Source organism: Saimiri boliviensis, chromosome 4 (assembly GCF_048565385.1).
Source record: "Saimiri boliviensis isolate mSaiBol1 chromosome 4, mSaiBol1.pri, whole genome shotgun sequence".
NCBI lineage: Eukaryota > Metazoa > Chordata > Mammalia > Primates > Cebidae > Saimiri > Saimiri boliviensis.
Window position 1 is genome coordinate 125,807,987 of NC_133452.1, and position 23,934 is coordinate 125,831,920.

General features: G+C 36.9%; 1 protein-coding gene across 1 annotated transcript in view; it reads right to left on the reverse strand.

Moving 5' to 3' along the window:
* PRIM2 (DNA primase subunit 2) overlaps nucleotides 1-23,934 on the reverse strand; it is a 313,573-nt gene that overhangs the window by 245,618 nt on the left and 44,021 nt on the right. Inside the window, exons 6-7 of the mRNA XM_003926361.3 lie at nucleotides 5,083-5,172; nucleotides 2,887-3,024 (exon numbers count right to left, since the gene is read on the reverse strand). Of these exons, the coding sequence (XP_003926410.1) occupies nucleotides 2,887-3,024; nucleotides 5,083-5,172 (228 nt within the window). The remainder of the gene's footprint in view (nucleotides 1-2,886; nucleotides 3,025-5,082; nucleotides 5,173-23,934) is intronic.

Genomic DNA, 23,934 nt, shown 5'->3' on the forward strand with positions numbered 1-23,934 from the left:
AAACCCCGAAAGTAAAAGAACTTCAGATTCATTTTCATAGTTAGATTAGTTAGGCACTGGGTAGCTTGGCTTGAACAGAAATTACAAAGTGAAAAACTTCATACATTTAATACACATTAAGTGTCTTCTAGGTAGTAGACAATTGTTGTCTGTCTCCCAATTATCATTCTCCCCTCTCTCCATTCCTACCAAATGATCATTTTTGTTTGGAATATTGTGGTTTCAGGAACACACTGACTCTCAGCTCCCATGATCCCCCATCTAAAGGGGATGACGTTAGGCTAGGCCATCCCTTAAACCACAATAACTGCTTTAGTGATAGGCATGTGTGATATAGGTTAAATTGTGTCCCCCCTAAAAAAATCATACGTTGAGTTACTAACTCCCAGCACCTCCGAATGTGACCTTATTCAGAAATAGGATTGTTGTAGATGCACTTAGTTACAATGAGGTCACATTGAGTTGAGAGGTGACTCATACCTTTAGAAAAAGGATATCCCAATATGACTGATATCCTTAGAAAAAGTAGAAATTTGGAACATGCAGGGAGAATCCCATGTAAAGACTCAAGTTATGTTGCCACAAGTCAAAGAACTACCAGAAGCCGCAAAAGAGAAGTGGAATAGATCTTTCCCCAGCACCTTCAGAGGGAGCATGGCCATGCTGACACCTTGATTTCAAACTTCTGCCCTCCAGAACAATGAGACAATACATTTCTGCTGTTATAAGACACCTAGTTTGCGGTCCTTTGCTATGGCAGCCCTAGGAAACTAATACAGCATATGATTTAAGCCATTTTAAGCACAGTAAATAGTAAGCCAAAAATTAAGAACTGAGACAAAGAAACTCTTTTAAATAGTATGCTATACAGATGTAAAGCCTGACCCCATTGGTAACTATTTTTGCAACCATCAGAAAGCCAGACTGAGGATAAGGCATATGCATAAGGGTAAAGACATTTTCTGAGAAAGGGATGAAACACTCGCAAGCTATGTCTGAAGTTCATACTGTATCTAGACTTCTCAATTTTAAGACTTAGCGGATTCCATTTATTAGTTAATGTAGCACAGGCTGGTTTCCTGTTACCGGAAACTGGAAAAGAAAATACTAACTCATGCAGACACTGATCCAGTACTAGGATGCTTTCTGCTACCAGAGAAAGAGAATTCCACTTTTGAGTTCCTAAGTTAGTGCCTTTAAAAATTAAAACTTCATTATCCCATGTAATAAAAAGTTGGATGGTTCCAGAATTGGGTAAATTCGGCAACTCAATGACAGCAATGTGGACTCAGATTCTTTCCATCTTTCCCATCTCTATGCAACAAATCGGGTTGTCCTGAAGGTACCTGCCTCATCTCTAGATGACTGCAGCTGTTCCAGACACCTCATTCAGTGACAACAATATCCAGAGGGGGAAAAAAAGACTACTTCATCCCACGTGCCTATTTTTATTTTGGCAAGAACATTTTTTTTCAGAAGCCCCCCAAAGAACTCATACTTTTTAGCCACAATTACATTGTTACATGCGTAGATCAACAATTTGGAAAGAAAGAAATGACTATGATCAGCTTAAAAGTAATATTAACATGCCAGAAGTTTTCTGAAATGCATGGTGATATTTTTGATTGTCACAGAGTCTGGGGCCACCACTGGCATTTAACAGACGACAGCTAAGACTGTTCAATATTCTGGAAAATATTTGGTTATTTCACACAATGAAGTGTGGTCTAAAATGTCAACAGACAGAAAATGGATGAATAAAACTAAGAATAATAAAAGAGCAATGGCCAAACAGCAGACAAATATCGGTGTCCTCCACAGAGGTTCATACCTCTAAGAAAAGTGGTGAAAAACACTGTTCTTTGCCATAAATAGAATACAATCTAGGGTAGTGATGGACAAGCAAAGAAACAATTTAAAAGCATCAACTTTAATGATGATAAAGAAATAACAGGATTAGGAATAGAGAAGGAATATATTAACGGTTACTAAATACCTGTTAAGCTAGGTATTCTCATAAATTCTTTCATTAAATAAAAACAGTTAACATTTTAGTCTTCCCAAACGCCGACATAGCTAAATTATGCATATTGAGGTAACCCCAGAGAGTCAATAAAAATTTATTTGTATCAGAAAAGACTACAGTTTTTAACTCAGAAGGAAAGCTTGGCATATACTTAATCTATAATCAGTACAGCTTAAAAGAGCCATGTCATAAAACTCTGAAGTCCTATTGTGTATGAACTATTAAAAAAGTATTTAAAAACTAGACTCAGATTAAAAGACAACTGTAAAATATGTGTTTTACATATAAAAATATGTACAGTTTTAAGATATCAACACTTAAGAGTCACACTTCCAACAAACTACTTAAAAATCACTGATCATGTCATTTACTCAACACAGCTACCTCCAAATTCACCCACTACAGAGCTACTCATTGCAGCAACAGCATATCACTGTGTTAGTACTTAAGCATTTAGATTTTCTTCTATATTGTCTTCTACCAATACCAAATACTAATTAAGAACAGAAATCTAGGAGTTATATCTACCACAGGCCACACTAAATTGTTAAGAGCCACATATGAAGTCAATTTCTAAGGAAAAAAAGACATGATCTTGAAGAAACCCACAGAGATTACTCACAAAATTAATCACTCACTATTGGTATTACTAGGATCAAAGAAAAAAATTTAAAAAACCAACTATGGGTAGTAATAAATAAAAACCTAGGAGTTTTGGGATTAATAGTACAATATCATAAGTAATTTGAATATCATTATGAAAATTAACTTTTTCCTAGAGAAATGTAGAACAAAACTACCAAGGGTGTATAACTGAAACTGTGAACATGTCAAACACGGAAATAAAGTGAAATACTTACTGCTAAAGCCTTGGACAGTTTGGCTCTAAATTCATTCAGGATGATTGCCACAATGTCCTTAAGAGGTACATAAGCAAAGCCATCTTCCAAATAGACTTTCCTTCCTCGAAACAAATCCAGAGCATCAGCAAAAGGGATCTGAATTAAGAGCGAAATAGGGAAAATAAGTCAGCACCTGTCGTCAAAAAATCCTCCGAAGTCTTCCTATGTATTAAGTATAAACAAAGAAATTCATTAGTCCTAGCACAGTCAAAAGAATAACAAAATGATTGATTTATCCTCCTTAAAACTCAACAGCATTAGCAAAGAGTGGCAGTACAAAAATATGTTCATTTCAGAGTTGATGCTCTGAAAAATAATAACACTAAAAGACCAAGTTGGAATGCTTTCTTTTATTTCTTAACCTCTGAATTTACCAAACATAATTCCCAGGATTTCAAACTCTTAAGACTTCTACACATGTTGCATTCACCTCACATGATGTATCCCACATTTTATTCTGCATGAGATGGAATCCTAATTGGTAAACAACATTGGTAATTATCTAATTGCTAAACAGTGCTAAAAATTACTTAATAAGTAAAGTAATTCCAATTTTTTCATCTGTGTTTCCATTCTCACTCGAGAGAAATATACTGAGAAAGCTAATCTCAATTCTAAGAAATAGAAATAATAAGCATTCAGTTTTGCTATTAAAATAAGTATTTGCCCCAAGAATTTATTTTTAAAAGTACTCGTTTTAAGCCCTATGAACAATCCTAAAATACTAAGAGATGAGCAAATTATGTTATTAGCAAACTGTAAAAATCATCCTTACTATCCAATACAGAGTTTTTCTTTTTTAAAAAAACGAGATTAAAAAATCAGGTGAGAAATGATTCCCAAAGTGCTGATTCATCCAAGTTTTAAGGATGAATTAAATATAAATGCATACAATTTCTTATATATCCAAAGACATCTCACACTATAAACAGATTGTATGTTTTTAAACAACTGTTGATTAATTCATCAATTTCTACAATTTTAAAACAGTCCCTGCCCTCATGGGCACACACAGAAAGTCAAACAGCCCTACAGGGCAGTACCATGTGACACTGCACCAAACAGACGGCTTACACAGGACGTATCAGAGGAGCAAGTAAGAAGGTTTATTGCAATAATACATGCAAAAAAAGGGAACAGAAGCTTAAAACATGAATTCTATTCCAAGTTCTGATACTGACTAGACTTATGATTTGGTCAATCTAATGAATACCTCTAAATCTCAGCAGCCAGATCTGTAAAAGTGAGGGAAGAGACAGGCTAACTGACCCTTAGGGATTCTTTGGCTACAATATTCCATGCTTCTAGCTTATTAAGGTGGTCACAGTGGAAATAAAAATGTGCAAGTAGAAGCAAAAGATGATGTGAAGGCACACTAACTGGAAGTCTGTGCTGTAAGAGAAATAAATATTGATCCTCACACTCTAAGCTTGAAAGACTGACTGAATGATTGCCCAACAGTCAAAACAAAGAAGCTGGAATGGAGGGATTTTAAACTATTGGCACTCATTCATAGTAATTAGTACATTCTTTTCAAAGAAAATTGTGGGGTTGCAGTTGTCAAATTGTGAAATGAATATAAGCTCTTCCCTCTTCCCCTTTTGGAAGGGTTTGTGTGAAGTAGCTATCTGCAATGAGTAGGGAGAGGAAACCAAGGTGGCCCAGCACAGGACAGTGCAATCTGGGTAGGTTAAGGAAGGCCTGCACATAGGAAAAAAGTAGGCTTACAATGTCAGATCCCAAACAGAATGACAGAGAGACCATGAGGCGAGACAGCATGATGTCAGAGGCCAACAGCAGCGAAGGGGACTTCCAAACAGAGTGTTGCGCCAAATGCATGATGAGGGTTTCCTGGCAGGGACAGCCCAGTGCTGGGTGTAAGAAGCCAAACAACGCAAGGAGGGTATTTCTTTAGGAAAAGAGCCTGCAGTCGGGGGTCAGAGCCCAAGCAGGTTTAGGAATGCATCTGTGGAAGGTGACAGCCCAGCAGAGAACATTGGCAAACCCTTAGTGCAATGAGTATAGTATATGTACAGGAGAAGGAGTAGCTGTGGTAATGAGAAACTATAAAAATGGATTAATTAAATATATATATATAAAGCTCAATGTGACATATTTAATAAAACCTAGGAAGTATTTTACATGTTTACATACCTTATAAATGGACTCCAACTTAAATTCAGTTAAATTTGGTGATGAGGCAATAATCTCCCTTTCTCGAAGACTCTTCTCTTTATCACTTATCTAAAAAAAAAAAAAAAGTATTTTAAGCTGTTATAAATATCTGAAGTCCTCATTCAGATTCAATAAAATGATTTCCTGTTTTAATGCACACTGTATACTTATATTAAAAACTATAAAATCTTGATATCGTAAATCAGTTCTAACATTTCTTTTTTTTTTTTAATTGCATTTTAGGTTTTGGGATACATGTGAAGAACATGCAAGATTGTTGCATAGGTATACACATGGCAGTGTGGTTTGCTGCCTTCCTTCCCCTCACCTGTATCTGTCGTTTCTCCCCATGCTATCTCTTCCCACCTCCCCACCCCCCATCCCTCCCCCATTTCCTCCCAATGGACCCCAGTGTGTAGTGCTCCCCTCCCTGTGTCCATGTGTTCTCATTGTTCAACATCCGCCTATGAGTGAGAACATGCGGTGTTTGATTTTCTGTTCTTGTGTCAGTTTGCTGAGAATGATGGTTTCCAGGTTCATCCATGTCCCTACAAAGGACACGAACTCATTGTTTTTGATGGCTGCGTAATATTCCATGGCGTATATGTACCACATTTTCCCTATCCAGTCTATCATCGATGGGCATTTCTGAATCATTATCATTAGCGAAGACAAAAGAGAGAAAAAAATCTAAATTCAAAATTCTTTCAAATTTTAACTCTGTTAATTTCTGAAGGTATACCTCAAAAGAACAGTGGCAGACAAAGAGAACATATTTTAATGAGAAAAAGGAAAAATCTTACCATAAAAACTCAGATTAATGTACAATATTCAGGTTATGTTAATTTATTAAAATATCCTAAATAAGGTTAGAGTGCTTTAACTATTCCTCAATATTCTAGCCACATAAGACAATTCCAAACTTAAAACACTAGTTTTTCTAGGAACAACTACAAATCTATTATCTCAGACTGATTACGGCTTTACACAAGATTGATAGATCTGACTAGTAATAGCGTTAAACTTCTATACCAAAACATATTTCTGTAAATGAAGATGAAACATAAGTGACAAACTGAGGGAAATATTTACATCATCTGATGTGTGAGTTAGCATCAGTAAACTCCTAGTTGGCCATATATAAGTATTAAAACATCAACAGCCAATAGTTATACAAGTAAAAATAATCAATGCTAAATTAAAATAATAATGCGTAGTATTTTCCACCTATCAAAATGGTAAAAGTTAAAAAGATTTAGAATATGCAGTGTTAGGACACTCTTTGTGTACCAACACTTTGATAATATATATCAAACAGCCTTTAAAAATTCAGGTTGTGGGGCCGGCATGGTGGCTCACACCTGTAATCCCAGCACTTTGGGAGGCTGAGGCAGGTGGATCATGAGGTCAGGAGTTCAACACCAAACTGGGCAACATGATGAAACCCCATCTCTACTAAAAAACACAAAAAATTAGCTGGGCATAGTGGCTCATGCCTGTAATCCCAGCTACTTGGGAGGCTGAGGTAGGAGAACTGCTTGAACCAAGATCCACAAGGCGGAGGTTGCAGTAGTCAAGATTGTGCCACTGCACTCCAGCCTGAGCTACAGAGCAAGACTCCATCTCAAAAAAAAAAAAAAAAAAAAAAAAAAAAAATGCAGGTTGTAACATTTTATTGCCAGACTGATCACAAATAAAAAACAGGACAAGCACACAAATACAAACATTTCATTACAGTGTTATTTACAATAAAGAAAAATACTAAATGTCCAACATGTATCTAATTAAATAAACTGCAGTAGAACTTGATGTTTCAGTAAAGCAGGCCGTATTATTCAGGTCAACCTCTTGGAGATAACAAAACAAAACACCGATACACTTTTAAAAACATCTTTACAACACAGAAAGTTAACATACAAAGTCAGGCCCACATAAAGTGGGATATCTGACAAGAGACCTTCCTGCTCAAATGATGTAGGATATCAGGGAATCTCAAGCCTTGAACTTGTTTTAAGGTGGTATCTGATTCAAATGCCCAGGCACCTCGCAAAAGCAAACTCAAATCCTCTCTGGAAGAGCCTTTCACACTGTGCCTCAAAGTATTCCTACAAATAAATTTTCAAATACAATGTCAAGCACACTATTTTATAACAAGGTGTACAATAAAACTATACTTTATGAACAAAAATAATAGAGAATTCACAAAGTATACAGATAACTATGCTACCATGTGTACAGAAATAAAAGACAAGCAAAATTTATATAAAGTAGAACTATAAAAAGTGATTTGTTTTTGTTTTTGTTTTTGTTTTTAAAGAAAAAGGCTGGGCATGGTGGCTCACATCTGTAATCCCAGCACTTCTGGAGGCCAAGGTGGGAGGATCACTTGAGTCCAGAAGTTTGAGACCAAACTGGGCAATACAGTGAGACCCCGTCTCTACAAAAAAAATTTTTTAATTAGCTTAATGTGGCAGTGCACACTTGCAGTATCAGCTACTTGGGAGGCTGAGGTGGGAGAACTGTTTGAGCCCAGGAGTTAAAGGTTACAGTAAGCTATGATCACATTACTGCACTCCAGTCTGGGTGGTACAGAGAAGAAGAAGAAAGAAGAAGACAGAAGACAGAAGACAGAGGAAGAAGAAAGAAGAAAGAATAAGACGAAGAAGACGAAGAAGGAAGAAGAAAAAAGAAGGAAGCAGAAGAAGGAGGAGGAGGAGGAGGAGGAGGAGGAGGAGGAAGAGGAGGAGGAAGGAAGGAAGGAGAAAGAAGAAAGAAAGAGGAAAGAAGAAAGAAGAAGAAGCACCACCACCAGCAGCAGCAGCAGAAGCAGCAGCAGAAGAAGCAGCAGCAGCAGAAGCAGAAGCAGCAGCAGCAGAAGAAGCAGAAGAAGCAAAAGCAGAAGCAGAAGTAGAAGAAAGCAGAAGAAGAAGTAGCAGAAGAAGCAGAAGAAGCAAAAGAAGCAGCAGCAGAAGAAGAAGCAGAAGAAGAAACAGAAAAAGCAGAAGAAGAAGAAAGAAGAAGGAAGAAAGAAGAAGAAGGGAGGAAGAGAAAGAAGAGGAAGAATAAGAGGAAGAGGAAGAAGTGGAGGTGGAGGAAGAATAGGAGAAAGAAGAGGAAGAGGAGGAGGAGAAGGGGGGAAGGAGGGGGAGGAGGAGGAGAAAAAGCTTTCTGATGTGCTGTTTTACATGACTGAATACAACCTGGATTTTCATTAAAAAGGTTCCAAACACACATTTTGTGGAATCTAAGAAATTACATTTCTAGCCCATTGAGCCCTTACAAGAATATACAAATATCCAACCCTAAGACCTAAAATCAAGCAATGTGTGAAAAAGCTTTGTGATGTGCTGTTTTATATCACTGAATGAAACCTGTGCTTTATTAAACAGGTTCCAAACACACATTCAGCTGAATATAAGAAATGACATTTCAGAGATGATTAGCCCTATATTAAGAAAAAACAGGGAAAAAGAAAAATAAATTCTAGAAACAGACAAAAAAATTTAGGCACAGAAATTTAAAATTCAATGGAGTCATGAAGAAACCTCTGAAATTACAGTAACTGAACAATTACTTGAGGATGATCCAGAACCTTATCAGCCTTCATATGGATCTGCTGCCCATTTTCAACTTATCTAGTGAATCTGGGATCTCAGATCCCAAATGTAAATTAAAATTGTCCTGGACTAGCAATGATCCCAAGCTAACAAAAAAAATAACAGACAAAAACCCTTCTAGAAAGATATAATCCTGCTAAGCATCAATATAGTCCATAAATAACTTTCCAAACACAATCTCCAGCATACGACGGTAACAAAGCACACCAGGAAATGAAACTCTATGAATAAAAACCATATACATAAGGACAAAAAAGTATCAAGATTGAAAAAGAAGAACAAAAACTTTCTCTTTGCAGATTATGTGATTTAGTATACTTAGAAAATCCAGAAGAATTCACGATAAATTGAGTAAGGTTTCTGGATTCAAATATAGAAAAACTAATTGTATTTCTATATTCCAGCAACAAAATTCAGTAATAGAATTTTTTTAAGCTACTATTTATAATAGAATTAAAACTATCAAGGATGTAGCAATAAGTTTCTAACAAAATATATGCAAGGCCTTTACCAACAAAAATATAAAATCTTACTGAGAGAAACTGGAGAAAAATTAATTAACATATATATCCCTAAACATCAAACAGAAAACTTAACATTGTAAATGTTTTAAATCTCTTCAAATTGACCTATAGATTCAATACAATCCCAAACAAAATCACAATAGCTTTTGTATATGCCTCTGTGTGTGGAAATTTATAAGCTGGTTCTAAAATGTGTAAGAACATGCAAAGGGCCAAGAAGAGCCAGGACAGAAATAACAACAACAAAAACAGAGTCAATGTAATAGAAAAATGAGCAAAAGACATTAACAGGCACTTTACAAATGAGATACTTCAAAGAGTCAAAAAATATATTAAAAGATGCTCAACCTCCTTAGTCATCAGGATTTGAAACCATGATGAAAACTAAATGACATACCATTACATGACAATTAGACTGGTTAAAATAGAAAAATGACCAGGCATGGGAGTTGGCTTCTGTAATCTCAGCTACTTGGGAGGCTGAGGCAGTTAAATTGCTTGAGGCCAGGAGTTTGAGACTAGCCTGGGCAACTAATTGAAACCTCCATCTCTCACAGGGTCTTGCTTGTTCACCCAGGCTGGAGTGCAATGGTATGATCACGACTCACTGTAGCCTCAACCCCCTGAGTAATTGAGACTACAGACACAAACCACCATGCCCAGCTACTCATTTTTAATTTTTTTAATATTATTTTATTTCTTCTTATAGAGATGGGATCTCCCTATGTTGCCCAGGCTGGTCTCAAACTCCTGGGCTCAAGGGATCCTCCCACTTTGGCCCCTCAAAGTATCAGAATTACAGGTGTGAGCCACCATGCCTGGCCATTTTTTAAATTTTTTATAGAGATGGGGACTTACTATGTTACTTAGGCTGGTCTCAACTCCCTGGAATCAAGTGATTCTCCCACCTTGGCCTCCCAGTGTGCTAAGATTACAGGCATAAACCATGATACGCCCAACCTAAAAAAAAAAAAATTCTTTTAATTAGCTGGGTGTGATGGTGTGAGCCTATAATAGTCTCAGCTGAGGCAGGACTATAGACACACACCATCACATCCAGCTAATTTAAAAAAAAGGCTGAGGTGAGAAGTTCTCTTGAGCCCAGGAGTTTAAGGTTACAGTGAACTATGATCATAACACTACTCTCTAGCCTGGGTGATAGAGGAAGGATCAGCATCATCCTGATACCAAAACCTGGCAGAGATACAACCAAACAAAAGAAAACATCAGGCCAATATCCTTGATGAACATCCATGCAAATTTGCAAAACAAATTCAGCAGCACATCAAAAAGCTTATCCACCATGATCAAGTTGGTTTCATCTCCAGAATGCAAGGCTAGTTCAACATACACAAATCAATACATGTGATTCATCATAAACAGAACTAAAGATAAAAACAACATGATTACCTCAATAGATGCAGAAAAGGCCTTCAATAAAATTAAACATCCTTTCATGTTAAAAACTCTCAATAAACTTAGTGTTAAAGGAACATACCTTAAAATAATAAGAGCCATATATACAAACCTACAGTGAATATCATATGGAATGGGCAAAACCTGGAAGGCACTCCCACTGAAAACCAGCACAAGACAAGACTGCCCACTCTCACCACCCCTATGCAACATAGTCTTGAAAGCTCCAGCTAACGCAATCAGGCAAGAGAAAGAAATATAGCCTATTCAAACAGGAAGAGAGAAACTCAAACTATCTTTGTTTGCAAATGACATGATCCTGTATCTAGAAAACCACATTGTCTCAGCCCAAAAGCTTCTTAAACTGATAAGCAATTTCAGCAAAGTCTCAGGATATTAAATTAACAAGCAAAAATCAGTAGCATTCCAGCCAGGCTAGGTGGCTTAGACCTGTCATCCCAGAACTTTGGAAGGCCAAGATGTGAGGAGTCCATGACCAACCTGGCCAACATGGCAAAATGCTGTCTCTACTAAAAATACAAAAATTAGCCAGACATGGTGGTGCACACCTGTAATCCCAGCTATTCAGTTGTCTGAGGCAAGAGGATCACTTGAAACAGGGAAGCAGAGGTTGTAGTGAGCAGAGATGACACCACCGCAGTCCAGCCTGGGCAACAGAGTGAGACTCTGTCTCAAAAAAAAAAAAAAATTCACTAGCATTCTTACAAACCAACAATAGTCAAGCCAAGAGCCAAATCAAGAAGGCAATCCCATTAACAATTGCCACAAAAAGAATAAAATACCTAGGAACACAGCTAAAAAAGGAAGTAAAGGAACTCTTCAAGGAGAACTACAAACCACTGCTCAAAGAAATCAGAGATGACACAAACAAATGGAAAAACATTCCATGCTCACGGATGGGAAGAATCGGTATCGTGAAAATATCCATCGTGTTCAAAGCAATTTATAGATTTAATGCTAATCCCAGCAAACTACCACTGACATTATTCACATAATCTTGTTAAAAAACTATTTTAAAATTCATATGGAACCAAAAGAGAGCCCAAATAACCAAGGCAACCCTAAGCAAAAAGAACAAAGCTGGAAGTATCACACTACCTGATTTCAAACTATACTACAAGGCTAGAGTAACCAAAAGAACATGGCACTGGTATAAAAACAGGCACAAAGACCAATGCAACGAACTAGAGAAACCAGAAATAAGACCTCATGCCTACAACCATTTGATCTTCAACAAAGCTGACAAAAATAAGCAATGGGGAAAGTATTTCCTATTCAATAAATGATGCTGGAAGAACTGGCTAGCATATGCAGAAAACTGAAATTAGACCCCTTTCTTATTCCATATATGAAAATCAACTCAAGATGGATTAAATACTTAAATGCAAAACCTAAAATTATAAAAACCCTAGAAGAAAATCTAGGCATTATCAATCAGGACATAGTCACAGACAAGATTTCAAGATGAAGACACCAAAAGCAATTGAAACAAAAGCAAAAACTGACAAATGGGATCTGATTAAACTAAAGCCTTCTGCACAGCAAAAGAAACTATCAACAGAGTAAACAGACAACCTAAAGAATAGGAGAAAATTTTTTCAATCTATACATCTGACAAAGGTCTAATATCCAGCATCTCTAAAAAACTTAAATTTACAAGAAAAAAAAAAAAAAACATTAAAAAGCGAGCAAAGCACATGAACAGACTCTTCTCTGAAGAAGACATACATGTGGCCAAAAAACATGAAAAAAAAAACACTCAATGTCAGTGATCATCAGAGAAATGAAAATCAAAACCACAATGAGGTACCATCTCACCCCAGTCAGAATGTCTATTACCAAAAAGTCAAAAAACAACAGATGCTTGAGAGGTTGTGAAGAAAAAGGAATGCTTTTTACGCTGCTGATGGGAGCGTAAATTAGTTCAACCATTGTGGAAGACAGTGTGGTGATTCCTCAAAGACCTAGAGGCAAAAATACCATCTGACCCAGCAATCCCCTTACTGAGAATATACCCAAAGGAATATAAATCATTTTATAATAAAGACACATGCACACATACGTTCACAATATGAAGCTCTGTTCACAATAGCAAAGACACAGAGTCAACCCAAATGCCCATTAATGGTGATAGACTGGATAAAGAAAATGTGGTACATATATATACCATGGAATACTATGCAGCCATAACAAGGAATGAGATCATGTCCTTTGCAGGGACATGGATGGAGCTATAAGCCATTATCCTTAGCAAACTAACACAGCAACAGAAAACCAAATACCATGTATTCCATATGTTCTCACGTCTAAGTGGGAGCTGAGTAAGAATACATGCACACATAGGGAGGAACAATACTCACCAGTCCTTTTGGAAGGTGGAAGGTGAGAAGAGGGAGAGCATCAGAGGCCAGGCTTAATACCTCATACACCAGTTACTATATGAAAGTTGAAATACAGCAGAGGAGGAAGTTTGGGTGTGTCAATCTAGCAGATTATTCAAAAGTTGATGATGTTTGAGATCCATGTGTACTATCTACTGGTTACTATGCTAACCATTTTACTTATACTAACTCACTTAATCCTACTAATAACCCTACATGGTAGATATTATCTTAGTTCTACAGCTAATTAATATGAGTAGAAACCAAACTGGATTTCTAACCAAAGTCTATCAAATGCTAAGATCCACTAGGCCATGTGGTCTCCAAACAAATAACCAGACGCTACTTTCCAGGAAAGTTGAACAAACATGTAACATCAAAAGGAATGGAAGACAAGACAAGGTCATCAACTGGAAACTTTCACTTCACTTCCTCTTTAGTGAAGAACAAGATAAAGATACAGAAACTAAAAATGTAATACAACTAGATGCCATGAGAAGTTGGTTTTTGTTTTGTTTTGTTTCGTTTTTGTTTTTGTTTTTGAGATGGAGTCTTGCTCTGTTGCCCAGGCTGGAATGCAGTGGCGTGATCTCAGCTCACTGCAACTTTGGCTCCCTGAAACCTCTGCCTCCTGGGTTTAAGCAATTCTCTTGCCTCAGCCTCCTGAGTAGCTGGTATTACAGGTGCATACCACCACATACAGCCTATTTTTGTATTTTTTAGTAGAGACGGGATATCACCACATTGGCCAGGCTGCTCTCGAACCCCTGACCTCATGATCACCCGCTTAGCCTCCCAAACTGCTGTAATTACAGGGGTGAGCCACTGTGCCCAGCACCATGAGAAGTTTTATAAGTAAAAATTTTAAAGGGAATCAAGGCACAAATTACGGATAATCAATACTCATTCTACATATTTAAATTGAGATTTAGCAATAGCAAATATTTCCCTAAGAGCTAAAGCCAGATTATTTTGTTTGAGTATTTGCTTTGTGTACATACATCTCTGTTGACAGTAACCTGTCTACTTAATTGACTATTTACCTCTCACTTTGCATTCCATAAGGGAAATCCTCTGAAACTCAAATAGGCAAGCAGACACACACAGCAGAGAATATCTGAGAGGAAGCAGCTATTTTAAGTTTTAGAGCCAAGCTATAATCCTCAAGCAGCAATTAATAAAGGAAGAAACTGATTGGGTAGATACAGTGAAAGGAGAAAAAATTTTCATGTCTTCATGATGGTCTTTCATTGCTTTTTAAGTCAGCATCTAATTTAAATACAAAATTATATTTCAAATTTTCCCAGTAAACATTTATCTGAAATTAAATATTTTAATATATATATATATCTGTTTCCCACCATTAATAATAATTATAATTGATTACATGTATTGTTTTTTGCCCAAATAAATCTTGCCCAGATCTGACAAAACTGAAGTTGAAGCCAAATTTGTTAACCTGTCGTAATCCTTTTATAATCACTTTTTACACAGCAATAAAGCAATTAGTATCTTTGGACATACAGATCTTTGTCCTAATGTTATTTTAGGTTTTAACTATACAAATCCCATATCAATACCTATGTACCACTAAAACTTCACCAGCATAATACAGTATCTAACCTTTCCCTAAATTCAAGTATTTGTGTTACCAATACCACAGTTACTTCTAACTTAGTAAACAATTAACTGTTTACCAAGTAAATGTCAGGAAAGCACACATCAGTTCAACTGTCACACAACAGAATACCTTAGCTACAACAGACTTTACTTCTCCAAATAGTCTTCTACCTTAGAAATATACAAGACATAATTTTGGGGGTGGAAAAAAAAACTCACAGACTTAAATAAAAATTAGTATAATGCAATATTTCTTCTCATTGAAATCTACCCCACCGAAAGAAGAATAAAGCTATCTAGTCTTGCTCAGATTAGATGTTATAGACAAAATTCTGGGCTGGGCACAGTGGTTCACGCCTCTAATTCTAGTACTTTGGGAGGCCGAGGGGGGCAGATCACTTAAGGTCAGGAGTTTGAGCTCAGCAGCCTGGCCAACATGATGAAACCCCCGTCTCTACTAAAAATACAAAAATTAGCCGGGTATGGTGGTGCATGCCTATAATCCCAGCTACTCAGAAGGCTGAGGCAGGAGAATCCCTTGAACCTGGGAGGCAGAGGTTGCAGTAAGTTGAGATGGCACCACTGCGCTCCAGCCTGGGTGGCAGAGTGAGGCACAGTCTCAAAAAAAAAAAAAAAAAAAAAAGTTATAGACAAAATTCTAAGGAATTCAATATGTTTCTAAACGTTTCACCCAAAGTAAGCAAATAAACTCAAAATCATGCTCATTCAATCTAAATTTCATGTCACTTCTTGTTTCATGGCCTATGAGCAAATATTCTGGTTTTCTTTGGTGAATTTAAAAATGCATCCATTTGAGCTGGGCGCGGTGGCTCAAGCCTGTAATCCCAGCACTTTGGGAGGCCGAGGCGGGTGGATCACGAGGTCGAGACATCGAGACCATCCAGGTCAACATGGTGAAACCCCGTCTCTACTAAAATACAAAAAATTAGCTGGGCATGGTGGCGCGTGCCTGTAATCCCAGCTACTCAGGAGGCTGAGGCAGGAGAATTGCCTGAACCCAGGAGGTGGAGGTTGCAGTGAGCCGAGATCGCGCCACTGCACTCCAGCCTGGGTAACAACAGTGAAACTCCATCTCAAAAAATAAAATAAAAATAAAAATGCATCCATTTGTCAAACACATTCTAAATCTTCATTTATCTATTTAGCTATAACCAAAATGAAAATGGAAAATATACGACAATTCTCATTGAAAAATGTAGGATGACTGTCTGAAACTTTACTATTAAATAATTAGTATAAACTACTATTGACTTCATTACTTCAAATTCCTAAAATAATCTTGAATACTCTCTTTTCTCCTGCTTTCTCCTTAAAAACTAATGGAGAAAATATAAGGATATTTCATTTATTTAGGTTCTCCTAAATGAGATTACCTGCTGCATACCTAAGAAAAACACTCATTCTCTGAAAGAGCAAGACAAGATTAAATGGCTTCCTGCTTATTCTGACAAAGAATACGAGTAAAAACAGATACAGTGGAACAATTATAAAAGCAGAGTAAACTAGCAGAGAGAATAGTTTTCAAAATCATAGAATGCTGTCTTCAAATCCTAACCAGGTTTGTCAACCTCTTTACACCTTAGTTTCTTCAGGGATAAAATGAAGGAACTCATACCTATCTCATGTGGCTTTTGCTGGGATTAAATAAAGTACATTAAGTGTCTACAAAAGGCCTAACATACGGCACACCTTTAATAAACACTTGTTATTACTATCTGCAATTTAAACATTTTGATTAATTTCTATATTTCAGGCATTTTCCCCAAGTAATAAAGTGAAATGTTTACTGCAACTGACACAGTTTCTATAAACTTGTCATTTCATTAAACTAACACAGGACTTGGTCTATAGGGGTATTCAAAATAACTGAAAAACCAGCTATGATATCATTGCAGCATCTTACAATCAAGGTGTAGTATGCTTCACAAAGTAAACATCCTCCTAAAAAGAGATGTAGAAACAAATGGCTCTACGTGGAACTCACATTTTGAGTGACTTACATTGTTATTTTAGAGATGCTCAATCTTCACTCTGATTAATTTTCAATCAACAGAGACTCTGAACATTCTAGCTTTGACGTTCTGCTCTTGCCACCACTACTCATAATTCCCCACATCTCAATCCCTCTTATTCATATGCACCCACTCAAGAGTCAGTACCTGAATGTTTCCATTGGCAGTACATGATATAATGGTGTAATTTTTTTATCAAGTAAAAATCACACCAGGTTTTAACTGTTTTGGTACAGTTATATTCCCATATTCCAAAATTATGTTATTTTATATGCTGCCTTGCTAATAGAATTAGGGATTTGGGCTGTGTGTCTTTTTTTTTATATATATTCTTCATAAAATCAGGAATGGGGAGAAGCAATTTCACTCTGTCAAAATCCTGAAAACAGATTAAGGAGAAGCTCTGGAGAAGCAAATACTCTACACAGTATATAGAACGGTAGTGGATGTCTGTATAGACTGTATTACTATTCACCCTGTACAAAGTCCCTCACTGAGGAAGAATTATACATCTTCTACCTACTGAACTAAGGTGTAGGCAAGTGACTTGCTATGGCCAGTGAAATCTGAGTGGAAGTGACGTGTGTCATTCCTAAGCAAAAGCTTTATGAGCATGTTCTCTCATCCTTTTGTCGCAGCAACTGGTGAAGTTCCAGTATACAGAGCCTACAGGATCTGCCTGACCCAGATTCAAAATGACCCACAGCAGGGTTGTAACTGCCCCATGAAGACACGTAACATGAACAAGGAACAAACCTTTCAATAAGTCACTGAGGTATAGGGGTCATTACCAATGCATAACCTAACCTGCAGTAGTGATCTCCATCTTTGCAACACACATTGTCATCAATAAAGTGTTTTCAGCACAAACTTTCAATATGTGTATATTTATTTACAAATTATATGCATGTATTACCACACATTCTGTACTTAAAACATGCCATACCCATGCCCAAAATGTGGAAGGGAAGAGACTAAAAATACATGTTGTATTATTTATTTCCTTCCCACAAAAGATAATCTTGGGGATGCCATTTTGGAACCACTAGTCTAATACACTGGCCTCTAAAGTAAACATAAAAATAAAGCTTCCCACAGATTTAAGCTTCTATAAGCTTCCAATCAACAATACTCAATCACGTTTATAAATAGTTTGGATAAGAGTTTTCTATTTGAATCCACACAGCTCTCTTAGACCCTGGTCATTAAATAAGTATATACATTATTTGCTAGTAAAGCTTTTTAAAATTACAGACTCCTGGTGCCACCCGTACCTACAGATTGAAGCCCTGAGGTGCATTTTTTTTTAAGTCCATTAGTGGTTCTGGCATACATCACTGGTCTAAACAGGATACACCAGGAATAGAATCTACTTTACATATATATATATATATATATATATATATATATATATATACACACACACACATATATATATATACACACATATATATATATATACACACATATATATACACACACACACACATACAATAAAACAATTAGGAATCATTTCTTTTATTAAAAAATTAAAACTTTGTGAATAGATTAAATACCAAAAGCAAATATTGTAACTTTCAATGCTGTTATTACCATTTCAAATAAATATAGGTTCTATATTGGTAGCAAATATTGTGATTATAAAGGGTAATTTGTTTGCCAAATGCACTGTGACCTAATCTTCGATCTGGAGTACATGGGGATTAAAGATGGCTGCAAAGTCTGACACATCTTCCATAGAGAGCTAAGATCTACTGGCCCTCCCCTTGAATATGGCCTGGCCTGTGACTACTTTGACAGACACGAGTGATGCCTTGCCAGGCCCAGGCCTATTTTTTGAGAGGACTGGCAGATTCTGCCTTGTTCTCTTGAAGTCCTAGATCACCAAGTAAGAAGTCTTACTGCCTGATTTGAGGAATCACATGGAAAGGCTTCCAGCAGAGTCAAGCCTTCTCCAAGTCCTCACATACGCTCACATATGCATAAGCATGTGAGTGATGTCGTCTTGGACACCCTAGACCAGACTAGTTGTCAACTAAGGAATCCCATATATAACACTATGCAGAACATAAGAATTGTCCTGTAAGCCCAATCTGAATCCCTAACCCTCAAAAGTGTGAGATATAATATGATGGGTACTGTTTTAAGTTTTATAATTAAGTTTTGTTTGTAAGTTTTAACATTAAGTTTTGGAATTGTTGTTTTAGGTTTGGAGGTATTTCTGACACAGTGATAAATAACCCAAACATTTATCAACCTGAAATAAAAGTTAGTTTTAAATACTTTTTTCTATCTGCAATCCAATTTTTTTTTTTTTGGAGGCAGAGTGTCGCCCCTGTTGCCCAGGATGGAGTGCAATGGCACAATCTCGGCTCACTGCAACATCCGTCTCCCAGGTTCAAGCAATTCTCCTGCTTCAGCCTCAGAGTAGCTGGGATTACAGGTGTCTGCCATCATGCCCGGCTAATTTTTTGCATTTTTAGTAGAGATGGGGTTTCGCCATACTGGCCAGGCTGGTCTCGAACTCCGGACCTCAGGTGATTCGCCTGCCTCAGCCTGCCAAAGTGCTGGGATTACAGACATAAGCCACCATGCCCAGCCAATGTAATCCAATTCTTACGACATACTTTCTTCATTTAAATGTACAAAGGAAAGACATATAATAGAAAACAAATTTTAAGTGGAAAAATCTTTAGCAAAGAGACAAAAATAGAAAATAAAAAGAAAATAATTACCACTGTGTGGCGGTATTAATTAACTAAAATTGATAGGATGGTATAGTACTTCACTCACAAATTTTTTTGTCATTTATAATCATCTAAAACATTAAAAGTTAGAAAATGAACGATAATTTAATATCCTGACATTCTAATTAGTAGGTTGATGTCTCAGTAATACTGCCAAGCTAATCAATATAAAAATCAATTGTCTGGTTACTTTATTACTGTTTCTATTTTAATAGCATAGGCACATTTGGAATATAGTAAAATTAACACCAAAAAGGAAAGATTATTTACTTAATACTAAAGCATATTTCTTCTCTTCTCCAAGAAAACAAATCTCTTTAAAAAAAAAAAAAAAAGGTAATTTAATCAAGACCTCTACCTCCTTGCTCTCTCATGAGGACACCATGCTAGCATAAATTAAATAACCTTATTCCCTCCTTTTCCCTCCACCCTAGCCTGCTCTTTCCCCCTTACAGATTATTGCTCTCCACCATTCAATGCCTCGAGTTGATCATACTCTTAATGCCATCTTATTACGGTGACCAAGCATCCAGTTTTCCCAGGAATAAGAGGTTTCTCAGGATGTGCAACATTCAGTACTAAAACCCCAACAGACACATTCCAAATCCAAATCTTGTCAACATCACAACATCCACCTTCTCGCCACTGTACAAGTGGACTGCTACACCCATATGGATGATCCAGTCAGCACTCGTTTCACACAGTCTCTGGCATCCTCTGACCCACTCACACTCCACTTCTGCAGCCCACTCCCATGATCACAGCACAGTTCACAAGCACCTCATCACCTCAACTCACACATTTTCCCCAACCACATCTCCATGTCCTTCCTGCTCACTCACTCCATTATCCCCCCACTACACAAGCTGTTTGTGTCCATCAAGGTTCCTTTTTATCTCAGGCTTATAAACTCCTTCTAGTTTCAATTTTCTTCCCCTAAAAGAATTTGCCTTCTAATTATATCAACCCATCTGCACTTCCTATAGTGTACTATGTCTTTCACTTCTATGATTTACACATACTTCCCCTATCTAAAATGTCTTTCCCTATCCTCTGATCCTCTGTTTCTACTCGAAAATTTTTATGCAGCTAACACATTACCTCTGCAAAGTTTCACCAGGTTTCCTAAGGCATAGCTACTCCCACCTCCATGCTTATACATGCCTGCCTGTTTCAAAATACAGTTACTATATTTTTTATGTACAATATTGTAAGCTTTTAGATCTCCCTCACTAACATATGAACCTAAGCCCAGGTAAATGTGTCATAACAATTATATTCCCAGTTCTTTGTTTTTGAGATATGGTCTCACTCTATTACTCAAGGAACAGCTCACCACAGCCCTTACCTCCGAAGCTCAAGCAATTCTCCTGCCTCAGCCTCCCAAGTAGCTAGGATTACAGGCACGCTAATGTGCCACCATGCCCCCGCTGATTTTTAATTTTCTGTAAAGAATGGGTCTCACTATGTTTCCCAGACTGATCTCAAACCCCTGAGCTCAAACAATTCTCCCGCCTAGGCCTTCCAAAGTGCTGGGATGACAGGCGTGAGCTACCACATGCAGCCTATATTCCTAGTTATTACCAAAATAACTGATGAAATAGTCACTGACTGAAATTTACAAACTATAGAAAGTGACAATATTCAAACTGAAGAAATACAGAAAAGCACAGAATAAGAGAAAAATATTCTGTGTAATGAAACCCCAAAAGACTAAAAATTATTAATGAAAAGATGTAATAAAATAAGTTCACTGAAAGATAAAAAACAGATTAATCCCAGAAAGGGCACAAAAATCCATACATGCAAAATGGTGTTCAATTCTGCTAGTAATTAAAGAGAGTTAAGAAGTTGCTAGACCAACAAGCAGTAATAAGGCAGTCCTAGAATTGGCATTGAGACAGAGATGGAGGAAAAATATGCAATTTAAGAAAGATAGAAAGAAATACCAAGAAGTTAAAGGTGACAAAATCATGCCTGAGTGAACCTAACAGCAGTGCCTTTAATAAAAGATCATCTTTTCTGACATAGCTTCTCTAGATGAGCACAAAGGTAGTTAAACAAAGAAATAATGCTTCTCTATTAATTTGACATAATAATTTAAGAAGGTATTTTAACTTAAACTTTAAAAAAAAGTCTGTATAAATCTTTAGACCATCACCTCTCCGGCCCAGCAATCTCTCTTGACTTGAGGCTCAGAACATGTTAAGGGGCAAAGGGAGCAATTTGCAACATCACCAACAGCACAGCAGCAGATGGGCTCTGTGCTATTAGCAGTTTCTAATTTCTTAAGCTACTCAGATCTACATCTCTCTGAAAACAACAAAAATGATGGACAAAATGCTTTTAAATATTAGCTTAACAGCATTTTAAAAATGCTGTTAAGCTAATATTTAGTTTAAGAGGGGACTGGCTGGCCAAATTTTGAGACAAACCCGCAAGAACTAAAGTCATTTTTGCCCTGAGGACACTAGCAAATGCCATCTCCTCATACTTCAGATCTTCAGTCTCAAAGGGCAAGGTAGGAAAAGGCAAGGATTAGGGCCTGCCAAGCAGAAGGATCTTGCAGGAGGCCCTCCCTCTATTAAACTGGAGCCCCAAAGGATAACATCCTCAGAGAAAGAGGGAAACAGAATTGACCTACCATCCGTCTCCCAACAATGTAAGAACAAAGGGCAGGAGGACTTGTCACTGAGCAAAGCAGGAAAAGAAATGGTAGAAAAACAGTTTTTGAGAAGCCGTGGTCACTCAAAGTATACAAGGTGTGGATGAGCCAGAGAGACACAATCTTAAATATGGTTTAAAAAGTGTCCTGGACTTAATATCTGACATAATACCCCTGAATAATACTCCTACAAACCTGGCAAAAGCAAACACAGTACCTCTCAGAGGAGAGCAGATTCACCCTGAAATGTTCCTGAAAAAAGGCTGTGGGAGGGCAATCCCCAGTTAATGATAACCAGCCACACAAGGAAATAAGGCAAAATGGCTGAGAGACAATCACAAACAACAGCAGGAACAGACCACACAGATTTTAACTCTTAGAATTACCAGACAGATTAAAAAGCAATCTACAACAAATTTGAAAAAGAAAAACAAATATTAAAATATCTGCAAGGAATAGGAATCCATAAAAAGTAACATAGCAGTTGTGAAAAAAAAAACAAAACAAGAAATTACAATAGCCAAAATTTAAAAATCAGTGAGAGTAAGACAAAACAGAATAGACAAATAACAAACTGGGAAATGGTTCAGAAGAAATAATCTGTAACTCAGCAGACAAAGAACAAAAAAGAAGGAAAACACAACTTGAGGATGAAAACTGAATGACTAAGAAGACCTAAAATACAGCTGACTAGCATCCCAAACAGAGAGGAGAAAGAACAGGTAAAGGGAAGTTTAGAAGCAATAATGGCTGGAAATTTTCCAGAATTAGTACAAGACACCAATCTACAAATTCAAGAAGACTGGTGAAACTCAAGCAGGATAAATAAGAAGAATTCTACTCCTAGACAAACAGAATATTTAAATCAAACAGAAGAAAAATAGAGTATCTAAGAGCAAGGTGATTATCTTACCTTCAAAGGAGCTACAATTAGACTAAAAGCTGATTTCCCCACAGCCAGAGGAGAAGCCAGAAGACAGCAGCGATATACCTTAATACGCTGAAAGGAAATAGTTGCCAACCTAGAATTCTACATCCAGCAAAAATATCTTCCAATAAAGGAGACAATCTCTTTTCTTCTTTTTTTTTCCCTGATGAAAAGGTATAGCATATAGTAATGAAACATTAAAAAACCATATTTCACTTGAAACTAATGCAACATGCAGACAAGACGAATATTTAATGTTTTCTCATATTTCTCCTTCATACTTATAAACACATGATTTTTTTTACTCCTAATTGCTTACATATATAATTGTGTCATGGTTCTTCACTTGATGAGTAGACCTAAGGGTGATGGACCATTTGTATGTTTTGTTGGGTCTCCCATCTACACACTCTCACCATACTTTGCCCAGTTTGGCTGAGACAGTCAACAGTTCACAACTGAACACTTAAGATCATAATTCACTTTTACCCAAATGTATTTGAAATTGTATTTCAATAATCTAACATTAAATATTAGATCAACAAACTTTCTGATCTTATATTACTAAACCTCATCAACAGTAAATATTTAAAGAATGATAGGCAAAACTTCAATGAGTGGTAAGGATGCTTTCACAACTGAAATTTGTGCCCACCACCACCCCACTTTCCCTATGAGCTAAGTTAAACTGAAGAAGTCTTTGAAATTTGCAACTGTTTCTTTAATTCCAACCTATTTATATCAAGCACCCAGTTAACTGGCAGAATGCCCATTTTTTCACACAGTTTTCTCTTACTGAGCTTCAAATTTTCTTCTTTATGACATCTCCCTTATGTTATCTTCTGCAATAACCTTTTGGTGCACAATTAAAGGCCTCTC